Source organism: Aethalodelphis obliquidens, unplaced genomic scaffold, assembly GCF_003676395.1.
Source record: "Aethalodelphis obliquidens isolate GAN/ISIS:26980383/991018 unplaced genomic scaffold, ASM367639v1 scaffold4, whole genome shotgun sequence".
Classification (NCBI taxonomy): domain Eukaryota; kingdom Metazoa; phylum Chordata; class Mammalia; order Artiodactyla; family Delphinidae; genus Aethalodelphis; species Aethalodelphis obliquidens.
In genome coordinates, this window is record NW_020837948.1 from 54598277 (window position 1) to 54617495 (window position 19219).

The 19219-nt window shown below is 40.5% G+C and overlaps 1 protein-coding gene across 3 annotated transcripts in view; it reads left to right on the forward strand.

Annotated features, from left to right (window-relative positions):
• Window positions 1-5664: 5664 nt before the first annotated feature.
• The window catches only part of HOMER1 (homer scaffold protein 1), a 125730-nt gene continuing 112175 nt past the window's right edge, over window positions 5665-19219 (forward strand). Inside the window, exon 1 of one of the 3 annotated variants that reach the window (XM_027100749.1) lies at window positions 5665-7011. In XM_027100749.1, coding sequence (XP_026956550.1) covers window positions 7007-7011 — 5 coding nt within the window. In that variant the 5' untranslated portion in view covers window positions 5665-7006. The remainder of the gene's footprint in view (window positions 7012-19219) is intronic. The other 2 variants (XM_027100748.1, XM_027100750.1) reach the window with 2 other exon arrangements.

Sequence of the window (19219 nt, forward strand, 5' to 3'; positions counted from 1 at the left end):
TTCCAGGTGGCAACGGCCCTGAGTTTGGAACAAGCTTGTCATAGTTGAAGAGCAGCAGGAATAGTAGAGCGGCTTTGGGCCGAGTGGCAAATATATGGTTTGCTTGTCCAAGAGCCATTGCCTCTTCTTCCTTGCTGAGAGAGCTCTAATTTTTTTCAGACACAATAGGAAGATTCAAAGGATGAACCGTCATTTGTCTAAGAGAATCATGAAAATTCTGTTCCAAAGCGTCAGTGATTGATTTAGGGATGGGCATGTAACCCAGTTCTGGCCAATGAGACATGAGAGGAAATTTTCTGGGGTCCTCCTGAGAATTTTTCTCTCTGGTACAAACAGGCATAAAGGAGAGAATTCCTGCCTCTTTCTCTCCTTTTCTGCTTTGGATGCTTTTTGTGAGAATATGATGCCTGGAAACGCAATAGTCTTTTAACAACCATGAGACAAAGGACCAGGTTTAAAAACCAACATATGAAGATAGAAGAGCGAAAGGTTGGAAAGAACCTGGACCCTAATGATACACTGGACCTTCCAAACCAACTTTAGGACCACCTAACTGCAGACTTCTTGTTAAGTAAATAAGCAAATAAAAGCCAGTCTTAGCTTACGTCACCATTAGGTGGGGTTTCTGATCCTTTGCAGTTGACACACCAGCTCACACAGTAGCAGTGGAGGTGGTGAGGAACTGTAACCAAGGTAAGAGAGGTGGGCAGCGGTCTGTCATGCAGTGTCTCTTAGGCCAAGGCGTGGAATTTGGATTTTATTCCAAGGGTAAGAGATTTTTGCAGATGACCCAGTCAATACAGGCATATTATACAGATCTATCTAGCTATCTGTCTATATCAATATACATATTTATCATGTATATGATAAGAATATTATTTATTATTAAAATAATAGATACTGACTAAAGATATATTTACCATTTCCATTTTAAATTTTAGAGAAATTACTATTTACAACCAGATAAAAAGAAATAAAAAGTCTCACGGGTAACATAAGCTAACTTGGCTGAAACTCCCAAATGTTGAGAATCTTTATTCATGTCTGACCTCTTATGCTCGGGAGACCCTTCAACACAGTTTCTAGGTATTGCTTCTGCCTGCTTTAGCCATGTCAGTCTTTACCAATTATGTTCTGCTTCAGAGAGCTTGCAATTGTCACCTCAACCCCTTATCTCTCTTTGAAAGAGCCCCCAGTTTTTGCCTCAGCCTCGTGTCTTTGAAAAGAAGGCAGCTTCCTTTAAGCATGGCTGTCCTAAATACCTTGGATGGTGTTTTTCTCCTAGCTGGCACCAAAACCATCACAAAATAAGGTAGATCATTTAAAACATTTTCCTCATGGTTGTCCTGTTCCCCCATTCAGCAGAAAGATTATTGGTTACCATGGCAATCAGCTTCCACAGCCTTGCATTCTAAGGAACTGCACAGGTAGAGCGCAAGCTTTACTTTGCGTTCTTTACCCTAGGTCTCTGCAGATTTGCATATTTTTCCAGCCTGTACTCTGAATTTTTTGTACTCTGTAACCGCTGTTTAGAACAATCAATCAACCAACCAAACAAACAACTTGGAGTTAAGCCAGATAATTTTTTCAAAGGCACCATATCCCCTTCTCTTCTGAATCTTTTAAAAATTTACATAAACCGTTGTACAATGATTTTCTCACAGCACCAACTGAAAACTTTCTGGTATGTTCTTTCACAAGTCTGGGATTCTAGTTGTATCTCTTTAACCATGTTTAGAAAACAAATAATGAATTTACAGTAAAAATCAGAGCAGGAGATAGTGCTATGAGATCACTGCCCATGGGCTTTATATCATATCTTTCCTAAGGGTAGTTCTCTGACTTCCCTTCCTCTACCACTCCCAAGCCCTCTGATAAAACAGTGCAGATACTCAGAAGGGTAAAAGTTGTCCTCAAGCTATTGCCTTGGAGGTGCTAAATGCTTAGACTTTCACCCCTGAGACTGTTAACTACCCTGTTTCTATTCAGAACATTACTGATAATAGTAAAAGATGGTTTTAAACAGGCCAAACAAATTACTGGCACCCAGTACCTGCTACATTTATGGAGGAGATGGAATAACTTTGGAGCATCAACTGGATAAATTCTATTTCCCTACAACTTTTCAAAAAGCCTTTTCTTATTATTACTTTTAATCTTTGCTGATTATTTAGTTTCTTCATAACTATGTCACAGAAGTGAGGAATCTAGAGATTTCTGTGATATGGAGAGATATCTTTTAATCTATTGTTTCTACCTATGACTTTATTTGAAGCAATAGTGGTATTTTGGTAATGAAAAAGAACGTGGAAGGGGAGTTGCTATTATCTAATGTTAAGCAATTAAAAATAAAATCTGGCTTTAACCCTCTTTCATGGAAGGTTTTTCTATCACCTAGATATCTTTTCATTGAAAAAGACATATCTCATGACCTATCTATGAACATCCCATTGAACAGCACCATCCCCTATTGAGGGCATGGAAGTAAACTCTGTAACTAAAACAGATGCCTCCACCCACAGATTCTAAAATCAGTGGGTTTTCATAAACGTTGCCACAAATTTTCAGAGCATAGTGGGAAAAAGGAACTGTTAAAAATTTGAAACTCTACTAAAGTACTTTCTGCCTCTTCCGGTAAAAGAAAATATATTGCTTTCTAGGAAGCTCACTACTTTAAAAAACAAAACAATCAGGATGGGAAATTCATGACTAGCATTTGGGTTACATCAGCTCAGTTTTAGGAGAGAAAATATTTACTTTTAGATGGAAAGCCATATAGAATGTTTCTCTGACTCCTCTCAAAATGGTACTGGAATTGTTTCAAGGGAGGAGAAAGACAATTTATTATTATATTTTCTGAGCAGACATACCATGATACATAAAATGTTACAAAGTTTTACTTATTCCTTTGGGTACATGAACGCATGTATTACCTTATATGCTAATCCCACATAAGTTAGAAAGAAAAATTGACCAATTATTGGTAGAATTTTCTAGATTAAGTGCAGAGGTTAAAATAAAAAATAATCACACAAACTTCGAGTAATTATATCACAGTGCACACTGAGATTTATATAGAAAAAAAAAGTTGTTCTCAATTTTCAGTTGACCAAAAGAGCAGTTGAGGAGGGACCATGTAGGTTTGAAAAGCAGAAACGCTAATGACGGGTGAACATTGTAAAAGCAGGGAGGCAGATAACATACTGTTTTGACAGCTGAGTAAAGATGAGGGGAAAAAAGATTGTAAACCAGAGGAAGTCATGATAAAAGGGTAGAATGAAGTGTTTGAAAATGGTAAATTGAGACCTTTAATTAACATCAATGGCAAGAGCACAAAAGAGAGAAAAGTGATTTAGTTTAGATAGGAAATGGCTTGTAGAGAAATTTGAGTAGAGTAATAATTTGTATTTTAATTTGCAAGGGCCAAGAGTTGACTTTATTTGAAGAATGATAGCTCTATTGCTTTAATATTTTATACACACTTAAGAAGCTCCATTTGTTTGATATATAAATTAGTACAATTTCTATTAATATGATATATATAGATATATTAGACAAATTGGCAAGCAGGGGTTTGCTTTTGATCAACTTTTGTTGTTATAACCTTAATAAAAACTAGTTTCGATATTTCAAACTATAAGCAAGATCATGATTTTATAATGTGAAGATAACAGAAAGCCTGATTTAGTTGCAACTTGGTCCTAATTCTTTTGGCTGTTGTTCTTTAGTCCTGGGCTCCTAACTTGATCAAGAAAGCGTAAATGCAGAAAGAAGTAAAAACCAATGTTCCTTAATTAGGAATCATGTGAGTAGTTTAATATTCAAAACATTAAAAATACATGTGATATAAATTCCGTAGAGTTTTAGCTCCTTGTATTTAAACTGCACTGATATCCATTTACAGCTCTCCTAACAATCACTGAATAGGTTGGCAATCCTATGTCCTGAATTTCCCAGGTCACTTCAGATTCCAAATATTTTGTCTATTGTTAAATGATGTGTTTGGATTTTGGTTTGGAAAACATGGTCACTGAGCTTATAGACTAACTCTGAAATAGCAATAGCCTTTGGCATTTTGTAGTAGCTCTGTTTTGGGGCCATGGTTATCATGTTTAATCAGATCAAATCAAAGTTCATTATTTGAGTTGACCTAATAATAAACTATGAAATAATGGAGACATTTAAAAAACTTTGTAGTAATTTGGAATTTGAAGAGCATTCATAGCATGATTTATTATAGACACAAACACACACATAGCTAGTAAACCTAAAGATAGATGGCTCCTCATCGTTGCCATATAGGAAATGAAAAACAGCATACTTAAGAGATATTGTTATACGTTATACGGTCAAAACTAAGGAAGACAAAATTAGTCTAACTGTGCTTGTATTAATACTTAAATAAAAAGGATTTGGTAGTCTTTCTTATTTTCAATTTCCATAGACTGAAACTCATATTCTTGATAAACCAGAACTGAAAGGGTACACTGGGATTTGCTATGTGTTGTACATGACGATAATTATAAGGGAACAAAGTCAAGATTGACTCATTATCCTATGCCAAAACATTGCTGTTTTGCAAATGAAAACGTTTAGATCATTTGATGCCTCCCACCCCATTATTATACTTCATATCATTAAGATAGTGTTCATGGCTCTGCTCTTTATTCTTTAGTGATTTAGGTAGCCACTAAGAAAGAAAAAAAGTTTTAAAGCCTACTAAGTCCAGAATGGCATTTAATAACTCTTTCGAAAATTAAGGTGCTTTTCCCCAAGTCTTGCTGGAAACATATCTACCACTGTGCTCAGTCTCTCCTCCCACATTTCCGTGCTAGTGGGGACTTGAGAAACCCGGGAAAGCTGCTGCAACAGGGGTGGGAGTGGGAGATAGGCTATCACCCGCTTGACACTTCGGCACTGTTGCTATGAATGATTCACTTGTGTTTGGCACATTTGTTGCAAGGAAATCTCCTCCTCCCGCCGCTCCTCTCGGCTGTCTCCTGCGCTTTGGCCTTTAAGGAGAAGCGAGAGCAGGTGGGCACAGAAGAGCTCGCCGAGTCCTCCTCCCCCTGCTCCTTCCCTAATTTAGCAGTACTTCCGGCCGCGTGACATCATCCCCCGCACCCCGGTGACGTGAACGGCGGGTGACGTGTGTGCGGAGAGGAGCGCGCTGACGTTGCTATTTAAAGGTCCTCCTGCGGGGAGGATGGAGACTCAGCGAGAGCACCCGGTGTGGGGCGCGGAGGAGGCTGTGGCGGCAGGGAGCGGGGCCAGGAGCCAGCAGAGGAGCAGAGCGCACGGCACGCGCGCCGCCGACCACTAGGGGAGGGGGGAAAGGAAGGACGGACCGCCGGACCTGCCGCCCGGCCTAGCTCCCCACGAGGGCCGGCTCGGCCCGTGACCACCAGCGTCCCCGCCGCCCTCGCAGCTGCCGCCTCCTCCCGCTACCCTCAGGGCCCCGGGCTCTCGGGACGGGTCAGCACCCCAGTCCCTGGTGCCCGGCCGCGTCTCCGCGGCCGCGGCCGCCCCCTCCCGCGAGCAGGGGGAGGGACCGCACTGCTCCCGATTCTCCCCGCCCCCTCCCCCGCCCCTCGCAGCCAGCTCCGCTGCCGCGCTCGCCTCTTGCGGGCGGCGCTGACCTGGGAAGCGGCGCCCTCCGCTCTGTGAGCGGCCGGTGGAGGCGGAGGCAGCGGCGGGCTTCGGGCCGCCCGGCCAGCGCTGCTCCGCCGAGCAGGAGCTGGAGGCCGGCGAAGGCGGGCGGTGATGGAAGTGTGAGAAGGAGGCGGCGGGGCCCGAGAACTGTGAGGCGGCGCGTGGCGGCGACGCGTGGCGGCGGCGCGGAGCGGGAGAGGCGAGGAGCAGGGGTGGGGGCGCTGGAGCAGCGGCGGTTCTGCGGCTTCGAGCCCCTTTCCCCTGGTCCCGACGCGGGATTAGCCGCCCGCCTCGGCTCGGGCGGGCTCCCGTCGACCCTTCAGCCCCGTCCTTCGCCGCTGCTCGGCCCGTCCCGGAGCTGGGGGCAGGGTGCCGGGGGGCAGCGTGGGGCTTGGCTCTCTGATTCATTCATTCTCCGCCGCCGGAGCCTCGAACTTGCGGTGCTCCGAAGAGCGGAGGGAAGAGCGGCAGCAGCGAATGAAGGGCCGGGCGCGAGCCGGGCTCCATTGTGCTCGGCGGCGGGGGGCGGGCAGGGGCTGAGGGAGGTGGGATCCGGCCCCCTCCCCCTGCTCCCCGGCGTGCGCTGCGCCCCCAGCCTGCTGCCAGCCTGGAAATGGCTCCGTGTGTTCTCCTCGGGAGAATGAATCGATCCTGCCCAGCCTTCTCTTCCTCCTCCCCGCCTCCTCTCTGCTCCCAGTCTTAGGAGGGGGGAAAAAAATTAAAAGACAGATTCCAATGTGGAGTGCCATGCACGTCGCGAGCCGCTGGGTTTGCACTTGGAAGAGATTTTTCTACATAGCTTTTTCTAATGTGAGCGCAGGGAAGCAGTGGCATTACTGCGCTTAGGATTTTTATTTTCTCGTAGGGATCTCTCAAGTGCTCGTCGCATTGGGTTGCACGCTCCACCCCCAGGGACCTGGTGTGGTGGAGAAATTTGAACCCGCAGCCTTAGTAGCACCGAAAAGGCCGAGTTACCTGGGCTCTCCCTGAGTGTGGAGGAGGACAGGAGAGAAATGACCACTGAACTCATTTTTTATAGGACTCCGTGAAGCTGGATTCTGCATTTCCCGATTCATAGACTCATTTTGTGGAATAGAGTTGACCGCCGTCTCCTCCGCGCAGCATTTTAACTCTAATAAGCAAATGCCACCTCTGTTTGAACATTTTGGTATTTCCCAGAGAGAAATCATTTTATCTAAGGGAACTAACTGAATTTTCAGCATCACTGAAATACCTCCACAAAAGGATCTCGGGGGGTGGAAAAGCAACTGCGAAATAACGGACGGAGAAATTCCTTTGGAGTTGTTCCGTAGCATAAGAGCAGAAACTTCCGAGCAAGTTTTCACTGGGCAAAATGGGGTAAGGATTTTGTGCTTAACCCCGCTTCGAGTCTGTTTATGTATGTGTGTTACTGAGCGGTGGTGGTGAATTGTCTGTGTTTTATGTTTTCAAACAAATTTGCCACCTTGCCAAGCTGGTCGTGCTTTAAAAATATAGGTGTATTAACCTTTTAAGAAGTTATTTTTGTGGAGTAACACCGGAGGCCGTAATTAAGGAACATACGTCTATTATTGTAACCAGAATGTAGCTTTATTAGGGGTATTTAAGAAGACCACACGTACTGCCCTTTCCTGGTCGAAGTGCCGCAGCAGTTTATAATCAAAGTCGTGTTCTCTTAGGTTTTGTTGCCGGTATCTTTCAAAAAGAAGTCCTGCGTTCTCTCAGTACTTTGAGAATAATCAGGTGCACAAAGGACAATTGTTAAGTAATGAGTGGTTAGACTACAGTCCTTGAAAATGATCCAGTGTAAATTGTCCTCACTGTGCCCTCCTTTTTGCCCTTGAATAGCCGAAGCTAAAATCTATAGAATTGCTCTATTGGGGCATTTAAAACGAAAATCTGAAAGTCTTAGGAGGAGTCCACAGTGCCCTGCATTTAAAGATCAGAGCCTGAATAGGAAACAGCTTTTTGTTAAAGGAACTTGTTCACTTTCTCTGGTTTTTTTTTTTTTTTTTTTTGCTTTTATGATCAAGTCTTCAGTTTGTGTTAACAATGTCAGATGTATACCTTCTTTCAGATCCAAAGTCAACCAAGAGTGCCGTTTTCCTACCTTTTTTAACTTTTCACACAGTAACTCGATAAAATGCTAGTGACTCTTACTAATTTAAGCCAGACTTCCATAATATATTAATGGAGTAATGATCTAGTTTCATTGACAGATTTTCAATGATTTTTTGTCAAAGAGGAACTTCTAGAATTTTCTCTCTCTCTCTTTTTCGTAGTTGAATAAACACATCTAAAGTGTAGTTAAGGGACAAAGATTGAAAGGACAGACACTGAAATTCGTTGTGACAGTTTAGGGGTGTGCACACCTAAACTTTCATTCTTAGAACGTTCAGAGGAAAGTTCTTACTAGTACTACCCTTTTTTGTTGGAATTAGAACTTGAAGTTCATAAACTTAAGTTTGAAGATGTAGAATGTACGTTGTAGGAGTCCATCAGGAATTGATGAGAAAGAGTGATACTTGTTTTTAAAACTTAAATGACAAAGTGATGAGAATATATATAACTTGCATGATTTGGGATACTGCTAACAGCAATTAAAATACCTCATTCTATTTCTAGTGCTGCTATTAGTAGCTTGGTGATCTGAGGCAAATTGCTTGACCTTTGTGGACTCTTGTTTTTTTAATCTGTAAAATGAAGGTCTTAGGTGAGTTTTAAAATTTTTTCCAGCCTGTAAAAGTGAATCATTTCTTTTTCTCCTGCAGTTTTCATAATTGCTGTTGGTTTCTTGAAGTAAATCTCTCAGATGAAGAGATTTTCTCTAAGCAGTTTTGAAGCATGTAAGCTTGGAAAATAATGGCATTTGAAAAATGTTTTGGATGAATTGTACCAATTTTAATGAGAGAAAACACTGACAAATACTACTATTCAAAATCTTTGAAATATGGCTTCCCTTGAGAGTCCGCAGCTCTTCTGTTTAAAATGTGTCAGAGAAGAAAAATCAAGTGGCAGTTTTTCATGTTGAAGGCTGCATTCTCTCTAAGCTGTGGAGTGGTAGCATCATAAAAGAAAATTCATGGTTTTCCACAACATTTAAGCTGCATGAATGTCCATGGTTTTACCAAGGGAAGCTTGAGATGAACTTAAAACGAAGGGGATTGGTCTTTAAAACATGAAAATAAGCCCCTGCACATAGCCCAGATTTTAGATACTTCAGTGTAATTAAATGTGTTTATAAACTAATTTATTAGTCCTTAATAAAGTCTTAAAGGTGGACTGGAGAGGCAAAGGAGTGAATGTTTATGGCATAATTTTTCTGCAAGTCTGCATTTGGGGCTGTGACTCTCAGTAATAGTGACTTGTTTCATCTAAGTTGTCAAGAGAAGGCATTTGTGGAAGTTTCCACACTTAGTAGGTGTTTGTACCTAATAAGTGTTTGTGGAATAAGCACAGCCTCCTGCACCTACTTAAAACAAAAGGGAACAGAGCTTTAAATGGCCTTTAAAGTTTTACCTAGGCAATCCTAAATTACCTTACTCTGACAGGTATCTGTATCTAAAATTTAATATTGTGGGTGGAGAGTTTCATGTTTTATGAATATATTTTTGACTAATGTTAGGTTATAATAAAAATTTATCTCTTCCTTAGTTTTGGATATAATTGCAAGTCTAGGGGCAAAATCAAAACAAAAGGAATGATTTTGAAAGAAAATGAGTGATTAGTTCAGGCCAAAAACAAATCTAAGGCTCCTGTGATAGTAGTTTATGAACTATGGTGGAAATGAAAAAGAACAGCTGAAACTGACAGTTGGCAGAATCTGTCAAAGTATCCTGGATGCTGCCTGAGCTGTTTTTAATTACAGTGAAGGTGGTTGAAGTATTGGTTTGTGAAATAGGTGTATCAGAACCCCTAAAAATGAGAGCAGGTATGTGAGGTAAAGTCTAGGAAAACTTCCGGGCCCCAGCGAGGAGCCCTTGTTAGGTATGACCCCCCCAGCCCTCCAAGTAGTATCTCCTAAGGAGAGCAGTGAGTCAGGAGCTATTTTGGAATGATGAGAGTAGGCAACAGAAATCACATAACTTCAGTGAGGTATTTCATGCTACCTTTTTTTTTTTTTTCATGCTACCTTTTGTTTTACTTAGCTCATATTGGCAACTTAGTGATCTCAACAAGGGAATATTCCCTCCCCCCTCTTATTAAGAGTGAGTTATTTTTAAAATGTGACTTTCCCTGCAAATGAGGTTGATAATGCTCTTTGTGATTTATCTCACCTGCCTGTGGGCGCCTCTGGAAACCCTCTTCTCCGCCTTTCCTCAGATAACTTCCTGAAGCGTGGAAGTGAGTGCTGCCTCATTGCAACCTGAACCAAGTCGCTTCTTTGCTGGGAGAGGAAGCTGACACCTCTTTCTGCCCCATGCTACTGGGTGCTGCTCTCCGGGGACTTTAGCTAAAACGCAGAAATCTTAATCCAGCATGCACTGCAATCTGAATGGGCTTTGTTGCAAAGGCAACCACTTAATCACTTCTAACATCGGGAAAGTTAGATGGAAGTCTGTTCCTTTTACCAGGTTTGAACCCCTATCATGTGGCATGTACAGCAGCTCAGTACTGCTGATACAGAGACCAGTAACATGTGCTTCTTCCCTTAGGGAGTTTATAGCTTAGAAGTTGATCTAGGATAATTACCTGAATGGAATTCATGGCAGTTAAGCGACTGACAAAAGTGTCTTTATACTTAGTTGTAAACTCAGTTTAGTTTTAAGTGATTAAATGTCTCAGATGAAAAGGTGGTTAAAATCTCAGAAGGTTCAACATCACTACTGCAGTGTGTTTGTTTGTTTTTCCAGACCTATGGTGTTTAGTTGAAATATTTATTTTTAGTTACTCCATTGCTTTGTTTTGTTATTTTAAGATTAATCCAACTCACTGGATAGAAGAGTAGGGAAAATGAGTTCCAAATATTTAAGTGTTTCCTGATATAATTTTTAAATGACTGAATATAAGGCATTTTAAGTAGCTTTATTTCTCAGGATCTGTTTAGTTGAGTGAAATGTGCAGTTTCTTGTTTGTGTTGCATATTTGTAATGACCCATGGCTTATAAAGTGACCCTATAGTTTACGAGATTCATTATGTTTGTGGAATGATTGAGATCTTCCTAGAAATCAAAAAGACTTCTCTGTTAAGGTTTGAAAAGTTGAGTGCTTTTTGAGACAATATAATGTTTCATCCTCATTAAGTATCTTCATTTCGAAAGAATCTCCATGTGATAAGCAGCATTTATATACATTACAGGAATTGAGATAAAATTTTCCAATCTTATTGAATGGGCATTGCAAGAGTAAGTAAAACTTTTTAAAGGCTAATCATTCAGTGGTCTTTAACATGTGTAATCATATAGAACTGAATCTTTTAGGTTAAAAAGTCTTAATTTTCACAACATATCTCTGTATACTATAAAATTAGGACATCCATTATCACACTGTTAAAAGAGACAGATTTATCAGTGAACTTGCGCTCTTAATTGCAGTTTGATTTTCCTTTCTTCATCCATCATAAGTCTAACACATTGGTTCTTTCTGTGCTCCCTAATAAAATATCGGATTTGAAAAAAAGATGAAATTGATGAGAATCAGTGTTGCTTGTTTTAAGCAACATTTTTTAGGGAAGCAGTTGAAATTAATCACATGTATATGTTACCTTTTTTTGTGCTTTGTCATTACCCTCCACTTGTATTTTATTTATTTCTCATCTTGTTTTTAAAAATCTCACTTCTCTGGTAGGTATAATTTAGAATTACTTTTACAGGTACAAAACTAAATTACTTGGTTTTTTTTGGCTGCGTTGGGTCTTTGTTGCTGCTTGCCGGCTTTCTCGGCGAGCAGGGGCTACTCTTCACTGCAGTGTGTGGGCTTCTCATCGCGGTGGCTTCTCTTGTCACAGAGCACGGGCTCCAGGCGTGCGAGCCTCAGCAGTTGCGTCTCACGGGCTCAGTAGTTGTGGTGCACGGGCTTAGTTGCTCCGTGGCACGTGTGATCTTCCTGGACCAGGGATCGACCCCGTGTCCTGGCAGGCAGATTCCCAACCACTGAGCCACCAGGGAAGTCCCTAAATTACTTTTTAGTGACCTTGCAAAAGAAAAGAAACAAACTATTCTTTCTCATGAGGTTTCTCCCCCCCACACACACACAATGATTAATTGTGAACCCAGTATGGCTCTTGTGTAGCTAAAAGAATTTTAAATATGTAAAACAAACATTTGACTTAGTTAAGATCTGAATTTCATTTACACATAATTATCTTTTTTAAGATAGGCTACTGGAAGAAGGCAAAGCATCATTGTTTTCTTTTTTGTTTCAGAAAATAAAATTATAAAATCCGAAAAATTAGCAGTCTAGCCAATACTTTCTCTTCATAGTACAGTTTACCTTTGCACTTTCTCTAGCTTTTGAAAAATCACTTTAATCTTTTTTTTTCACTTTAATCTTTTAACACCTAATATTAGCTTTTTAAAAATTGCTTTGCTTTATGGACATTTTCTTTTAATGTTCTTCCCTAAAACATGAAGCATTTCCGTGTTATCTTTGAAAAGAGTCGGCACCAGTTCCTTAAGGCAGAGCAGTTTTAAGAATTGTGGACTTTTTGTGAAATTACCAAACAAGAGTTAGACAGAAATTAAACACAAACAAAAAAGTGTACTGAGGGATCACAGATACCAAACAGCTTTTATTCCTTTATTAGGTTGTTTTAAGTCATGTTTATTATGTCATGGGCACATCTGGATCCATGTGTCCACATGCCTCAGAGTCCAGAAGGCTGTGGAAGAGAGTGTTCTTGACCCCCGCCCCACCTATAGAAGGGCTTGCTCCTCATTTGTCCCTGTCTTTAGTAGGAGGGCGGAGATAGATAACCACAGCTCTGGTATCTCTCTGAGTACCGTACAGTGTGTTTCCTAACCACCTAGGTCGTAGCAGAGCACACACGTGCAGTGTAAGTTGAAAGAATCTGGTGAATTAGACCCCACTCTTAGTGTACAGAAAATGCCGATTCCTAGCAGTTGGGTATAAGTTGGATGTACCAATTATTTTTCTGATAAACTTTCTTGGTAAATTGTTGGATCCTTTAACCTTTACATTTAAGCATGGCTCAATCTTACTTAAGTAGTGTTGCCTTCCTTCTGTTTCATTTAAGAAGTTTAAGACGGTTATTTTGAATAAGGCTTTTCTGTGAGTTGGAATTTGCCCTACTTACTTTCAGTTTCCCCCATTAGGCTCTTAGTAATGGTCGCTAGGAAATTATCTTAAGTGGATTTGACTATCAAAGAGCTCAAAGTACTCATACTAGAAAATTTCTGTCCGTGTTCCTTTGTGGAAGGTAAGTCTGTACATGACTAAACTTAGGTAGGACAATTATTTTGAACCAACTGTAATACTTGAGTGTGCTTAGCTTATCCTTTTACGTTTCTGTGCTTTCTTTTTGCTTATCTTGTAAAACTGCTGTTTTCTGTCCTCTGTAGTTATGAATCTCTGTCATATGACTTTTAACATTAAAATTCATGTGCTTTGCTTAATCACCCTGCCAGCTCCCAAGATGTTTACAGAATGAGGATTCCACCTACTCTTGTGTACTCAGTTTTGCCAGGGATCTGTATACATTCAGCTGAATGGAAAGACTCACAAATCACCCTTCAACTCATCTTCCTTGAGGTTCTGTTGATTAAAAAAAAAAGTTCTGGATCTTGCAGGCTGCCTTTTTTCCCTACTCAACTGAAAATATATAGGATTTTAGTTGTCTATTTTTATTGTTGCTTTCATTTACTATTTTTTAATGCTAAATTGACATTTATTGCTATGCCTATGTTAATGTGAGGGTAATAAGACATTAATGGAAATATTGCTACTTAGTTTTACTTGGTAGCATATTAGTATATTTGGAGTAATTAGTATATGATCTGTGGTAAACTGTAGGTTAGTCATACGGTACAAAGCTAGCCTGAAAAATATTTTCAAAGATGGTGCAGTGGTCGATTAGAAACCAGGATGCAAAGCTGTATATTCTCAACTATATAAAATACATCTGTACATGCATAAAAAGATTTGAAGGAAATTCATTAAAGTGCTACCATGTTTATTTCTGGGACATACAATTGTGAAATTTTGTTGAGTCTTTCTGAATCTTTAAGTTTCTCTGTGATTAATATATTAAGTTTTAGAACTTCTCTTGGGTTTAAAGAGTGAAGGTCTTAAAAAATACTAATATCTACAGTACAGAGTTATCAGGATCAGTCACTGTTCCTACATATACATAGATACTTATGTGTTTGTATCAATTTTAGCTTGTTTATCTCAAATTTTATTTTTCTTTTCAAAATTGGCTAAAGTAATTACACCAATGATAGCAAAAATGGTTTCTTGTTTAAGTGTAAGGAGTAGTTCAGAATGTTAGTACTAATCTCCACTTTTTTTGGAGCCAGAGCTCAAAAGAAAAATGTGACTAGGGGAGGTCATGCAGGGGCAGAACATGTGCTAGATCTCCAGCTCCTTGGGGTTCCTACCATTAGCTCAGGGGATCCTAAATGGATGCTCACATATACAGAGACTGATTTATAGGGGGTTTCTAACCCCTCATAGTTAAAAAAAAAAATTCTAATTTAATGTAAGCTTAGTGTCTTGATAGTGAGTTTTAACTAAATGGATGTTGTCTTCCTTTTAGATGGTACTGAAAGAAAGTGCATTCTAATTTTAGCGTAATCAGTGTCTGCTCAATGCATTATATTTTAAATACATTGAAGTCTTTCTCATAAATGAATTGAAATGTTATTACATATGTTTTGTATAGTTTCCAAAGTTGATTCTACAGTGTAAATTCCATCAGTCAAAGCCCTGTTAACTGCTCTTGTAGTTAATGGACACATGAGCCTCAAGAATGTGTGAGGAAGCAGGGTCTACTTCTCTGAAGACTTCAGACCAGAAAAAGAATGCTTAAGATGTTATCTTGAAACACTTTTCCTAGAGCTTAATGTTGGACCATGAGACCCATAAGTGGAAGGATCACTTGTGGCCTACAGTACAATTTCTGAATCATCATGCAACAGCTGTAAGTTGTTTGATTCCCTAGAATTCATAAGAGACAGCTGGGCCTTATTGTATCCAGATTTAAAATTGTTATTCTTTCTGAATCTTTTCCCCCAGAGGTCCCAAACTCTAATGCTATCATTGGCTGGGCAGAAAAATGTGTGAATATATAAGGCAGAAGGCAGTAAGGATTGGTGGGGACCGTGGGAAAGTGAAGAGAGCATGTCCCGCCTGAAGGCATTTGTAGCCAGTGTTCTAAAAACCCTCTGGTGAAAGAAATACACCTGAAGCCTAGTCTCTTACTTATTTGGCACTTTTTGAGCTCCTACCATGTGTTAGTGACTGTGATACTTTGATCTAGGTTGGATACAGTAGGTTTGGAAATGCTTTAACTCTTGACTCAAGAAGGAAGACCAGAGCATAGCAGGGTAGCGGCAGAAATTCACACTAGATTAGTGGTTCTCAAATTTGAATTTGCATCAGAATCACCTAGAGGGCTTGTTAAAAACACAGATTGCTGGACTTCAACCCACGTTTTTGATTCAGTAGGTCTGGGAGTGAGGCCCACGAATTTGCTGTTCCAATGACTTCTCAGGTGATGTTGATGTTGGTCCAAGGACCTTACTTAGAGTCACGGCGTTTGAAAAACGAAGCTTACGTATGAGAAACTTCTGTCCATTCAGAAGCCTCGATGATTCTTGAAGCTTTCTTTTCTCTGCTTGCAATTTGAAAAACGTTATAAATTTGAACTAAAGGGGGAAACCTTGATTGAACCTTTTATCTACTGTTTATAAGCTAAAAGATCCAGGACAACTTGAAACTGATCTCTATCTCTTTAAACCTGATTACCTCCAGCAGTACTTACCAGTTAATGCCACTTGCTTCAGAGTGACTTCTGCTTTCTGGCATTTCGGAATGTATTATTTCTAAACTACCTGACACTGCTTTGACTTCTGAAGGTTTTTTTGTGATTTTTTTAAAATTTATTTTTATTTTTGGCTGCGTTGGGTCTTCGTTGCTGCATGCGGGCTTTCTCTAGTTGCGGCAAGCGGGAGCTACTCTTCACTGCAGTGCGCAGGCTTCTTCTGTCGCGGAGCACGGGCTCTAGGCGCGCGGGCTCAGTAGTTGTGGCTCACAGGTTCTGGAGCGCGGGCTCAGTAGTTGTGGCGCACAGGCTTAGTTGCTCCGCGGCATGTGGGATCTTCCTGGACCAGGGCTCAAACCCGTGTCCCCTGCACTAGCAGGCGGATTCTTAACCACTCTGCCACCAGGGAAGTCTGACTCCTGAAGTTTTTATGCTTTTGGAGGAAGTATGATTTCCTTCTAAGTTGTTTATCCTGTTTAGCTATCCTTAAGTTTGTCCACATGCTATCGTATTAGTTTTCTGTTGCTGTGTGACAAATCACCATAATTTTAGTGGCTTTAAAACAACACCCATTTATCTCGGTTTCTGTGAGTCAGGAATCCAGACACCTTAACGGGGTCTTCTGCTCAGGGTCTCACAAGGCAGCAGCAGTCAAGGTGGCAGCTCGAACTAGAGTCTTATCTGTGGATCAGCATCTCCTTCAAAGCTCATGTGGTTGTTGGCTGAATTCATTTCCTTGCAGCTATAGAACTCAAAGTGGCTGTGACTTCAAGGCAGCCAGGAGGAGCCCCTCTCTGTGCTTCATCTTGTTCTAAAGGACTCACCTAAATAAGTCAGGGCCACCCAGGGTACCCTCCCTTTTGATTAGTTGAAAGTCAACTGATTAGTGACCTAATTACCTGTGTGACATCCCATCATATTCAAGCCTTCTACCCATACTGAAGGTGAGAGTTTTATGCAGAAAATGCCCACCAGGGGGCAGTAATCTAGGGGCCATCTTAGAATTCTGCCTGCTGCACCACATCAAATACCTATGGATATTTTCCAAATGCTCAAGTATCAGTATGTCCATTCCATTTATTTTTGGTTTTTTTTTTAACTTTTAAAAATCTGTAGTCCTCTGCATTCCTGCTCCTCTATGGACTGGTTACTCTTTAGTTGGATTATGTAGTCTCATACTAGACTTTCCCTTAATTTTTTGGGGGGGTGGGTGGTGAGGCATCATATCTCCTGTTTCCTGGACACTGTTTTCTTCATTTATCCTTTTGTTTTAGTGAATCTCCTTTTCCTGTAGTTACCTGAAAATGACTAGGTAGGAGATAACTTTTTTGAGACATATGTGAAAGTGCCCTCCCCCTCAACTGAGGCTAGATCTCTAGACAGGAAGTAATTTTCTCTTATTACTGTGAAGGCACTGATCTGTCGTCTTCTAGTTTCCAGTGTTCCTGTTGAAGCCTGCTTGTTTCTGATGCCTGTTCCTTCATGTGTTACTCTTACCCCACTTTGGAATGTTTTAGGATTTATTTTTTTTCTCTGCTGTTCAAAAATTTCACAATGATGTGGTGTGGCACTTTTTGTTTGTATGTTTTTTTTGTTTTTTTTAATTGTTCTTTTGGTCACTGCTGGACCATATCAGCCATCAACTTCCCTAAGTTTGGGAAATTTTCTTCTATTTTTAAAAAATATCATTTCATACATTTTTTTCTCTTTCTGACCTATTAGTTGGATGGTAACCTTTTTGTCTTATCTACCAGTTTTTTTCTTTTTATTCTGCCTTCTAAGGAAATTTCCTTGACTTCATCTTCTAATACTTTTATTGGATTTTTAATTTTCACATAATTTTAAATTTCCAGGTCTTCTTTCTCAATATGTCATCGATTTGAGGACACTTACAGTGTTTTGAAGTTTTGTTTTCTGTTCCCTAAATTTTCTTTTGTGTTCCTTTTTTGTTTAGTTTCTTCTTTCATGATGGAAACTTTCCTGGAATATCTGGTAATCCTGAGCTGTGTGTAAGAGTAAGATACTAAAAAGCCGGTTAGAAGCTCTCTGTGACCCAGTGAGTCCTGTCACCGGTGGGCTTCGTGTTAGGCATTTAGGTGGTGAACAGGCCATTTTCTTGGGTGATTTCCAGGTATCAGTAAGTAGACATCTGTTCTCTGAGATTGTAGGTCTTTTCTTTGAGACTGTTCACTCTAGAGAACAATCTTCCAATGTATATACCTCTTGGCATTCTGAGAGCAAGGTATATACCATTATATACCCAGGAGGCATATTACCTGCTGTAAACTGAAAAACATGAAGGGGAGGGTTTGCAGCCTTTCTCTTAATGCTTCATCCTTGTTTTCTGCTATTGGTAAAGGTAGTTGCTTGACTATGGAGGGTGGGAAGGGGGGAAGGGAGCTCTCATTGTTCTGTTACTTAAACTTTGGATCAACTCCCAAGTATCAGCCCCATACCTCACACCCTCTCCTGCAATTCCTTTGCCTCTGAATTCTGGCCAGCAAGTTGTTCACTTTTTAGTTCCCTTTTTTGCAGGCACTATACAGTTTCCTTGGCTCTGCCAAGTCACGTACTATTCCTTCTTCCAAATTACTTCTTTCAAAACTGTATTAAAATTACACAGTGGAGTCACTTCTGTTCTTTGGCTTTATGGGTTTATACCTTCTTTTTCCCTTCACTTTCATTTTAGTGTAGTTTCAGAAACGGAAGATATATGTGTGCAATTACTTTGCCATGTTTGACCCGAATCACTGAGCCTTAGCTTTTGAATTTATATAAGGCATCTTTCAGAATGTGTTGACACTGTTGATGGTTAATTGATTAGCATTTGGTGGATGATGAAGTGTTGACTTTCTAAAAATCTCTCTGACTTGACTGGAAAACTCAGTGCATGATGTAACCACATCTTAACATTTAAAAGTTAAAGTTGATCATCAGCCCAAACCTCAGCAAAGCAGAGCACTTACTCTCTCAACTGTGTCAGGTAGCTAAGGTGTTGCTACAGTTTGTTCCTTAGCACTGTGCCTCTTGAGCATTTGTATAACAAACATTAAGCACTTTATTTGTGTTATGAGTCACGCTAGGCCCTGGCAATACAAAGATGAGTAGACAGTCATGTAAACAAGAAATTACATTACTGTGACTTAAGTGCTGTAACAGAGATGTATGTTGTATTTGCCAGCACAGAGAAGGAAGTGCCCTCCTCTACCTGGGAAGGTCAGAGAAAGCTTCACATAGCCAGTTATGTTTGTTTGGAGCATTAAAGAACAAACAAGAGTTGATGAGGGCCGGGGGGTGGGGGCAGTGAGGAGAGGGAAAATGTGTGAGGAGGTTGTTAGGGTATTTTGGGCAGGGGAGTGGCAAAGGTACAGCTTCAAAGGTGGCATATGCTAGTTAGAAAGTTTAAGGTAGTTTGGCATAACTCAGATATAATATAAAAGTAGATTTGGCTAGAAAGTTAGTCCAGGGACAGATGATGGCTGTGTCATGTCAGAGGATTGTACTTTCTGTAGATTAGTGGTCTCCACATGTTTTTGTGGCACCCATATCAATGAAAGATGTTGGGCATATTCCTTCATATGTGTATATTTATAAGTTGCATGTCCTACTGTGTGTGTGTAAACA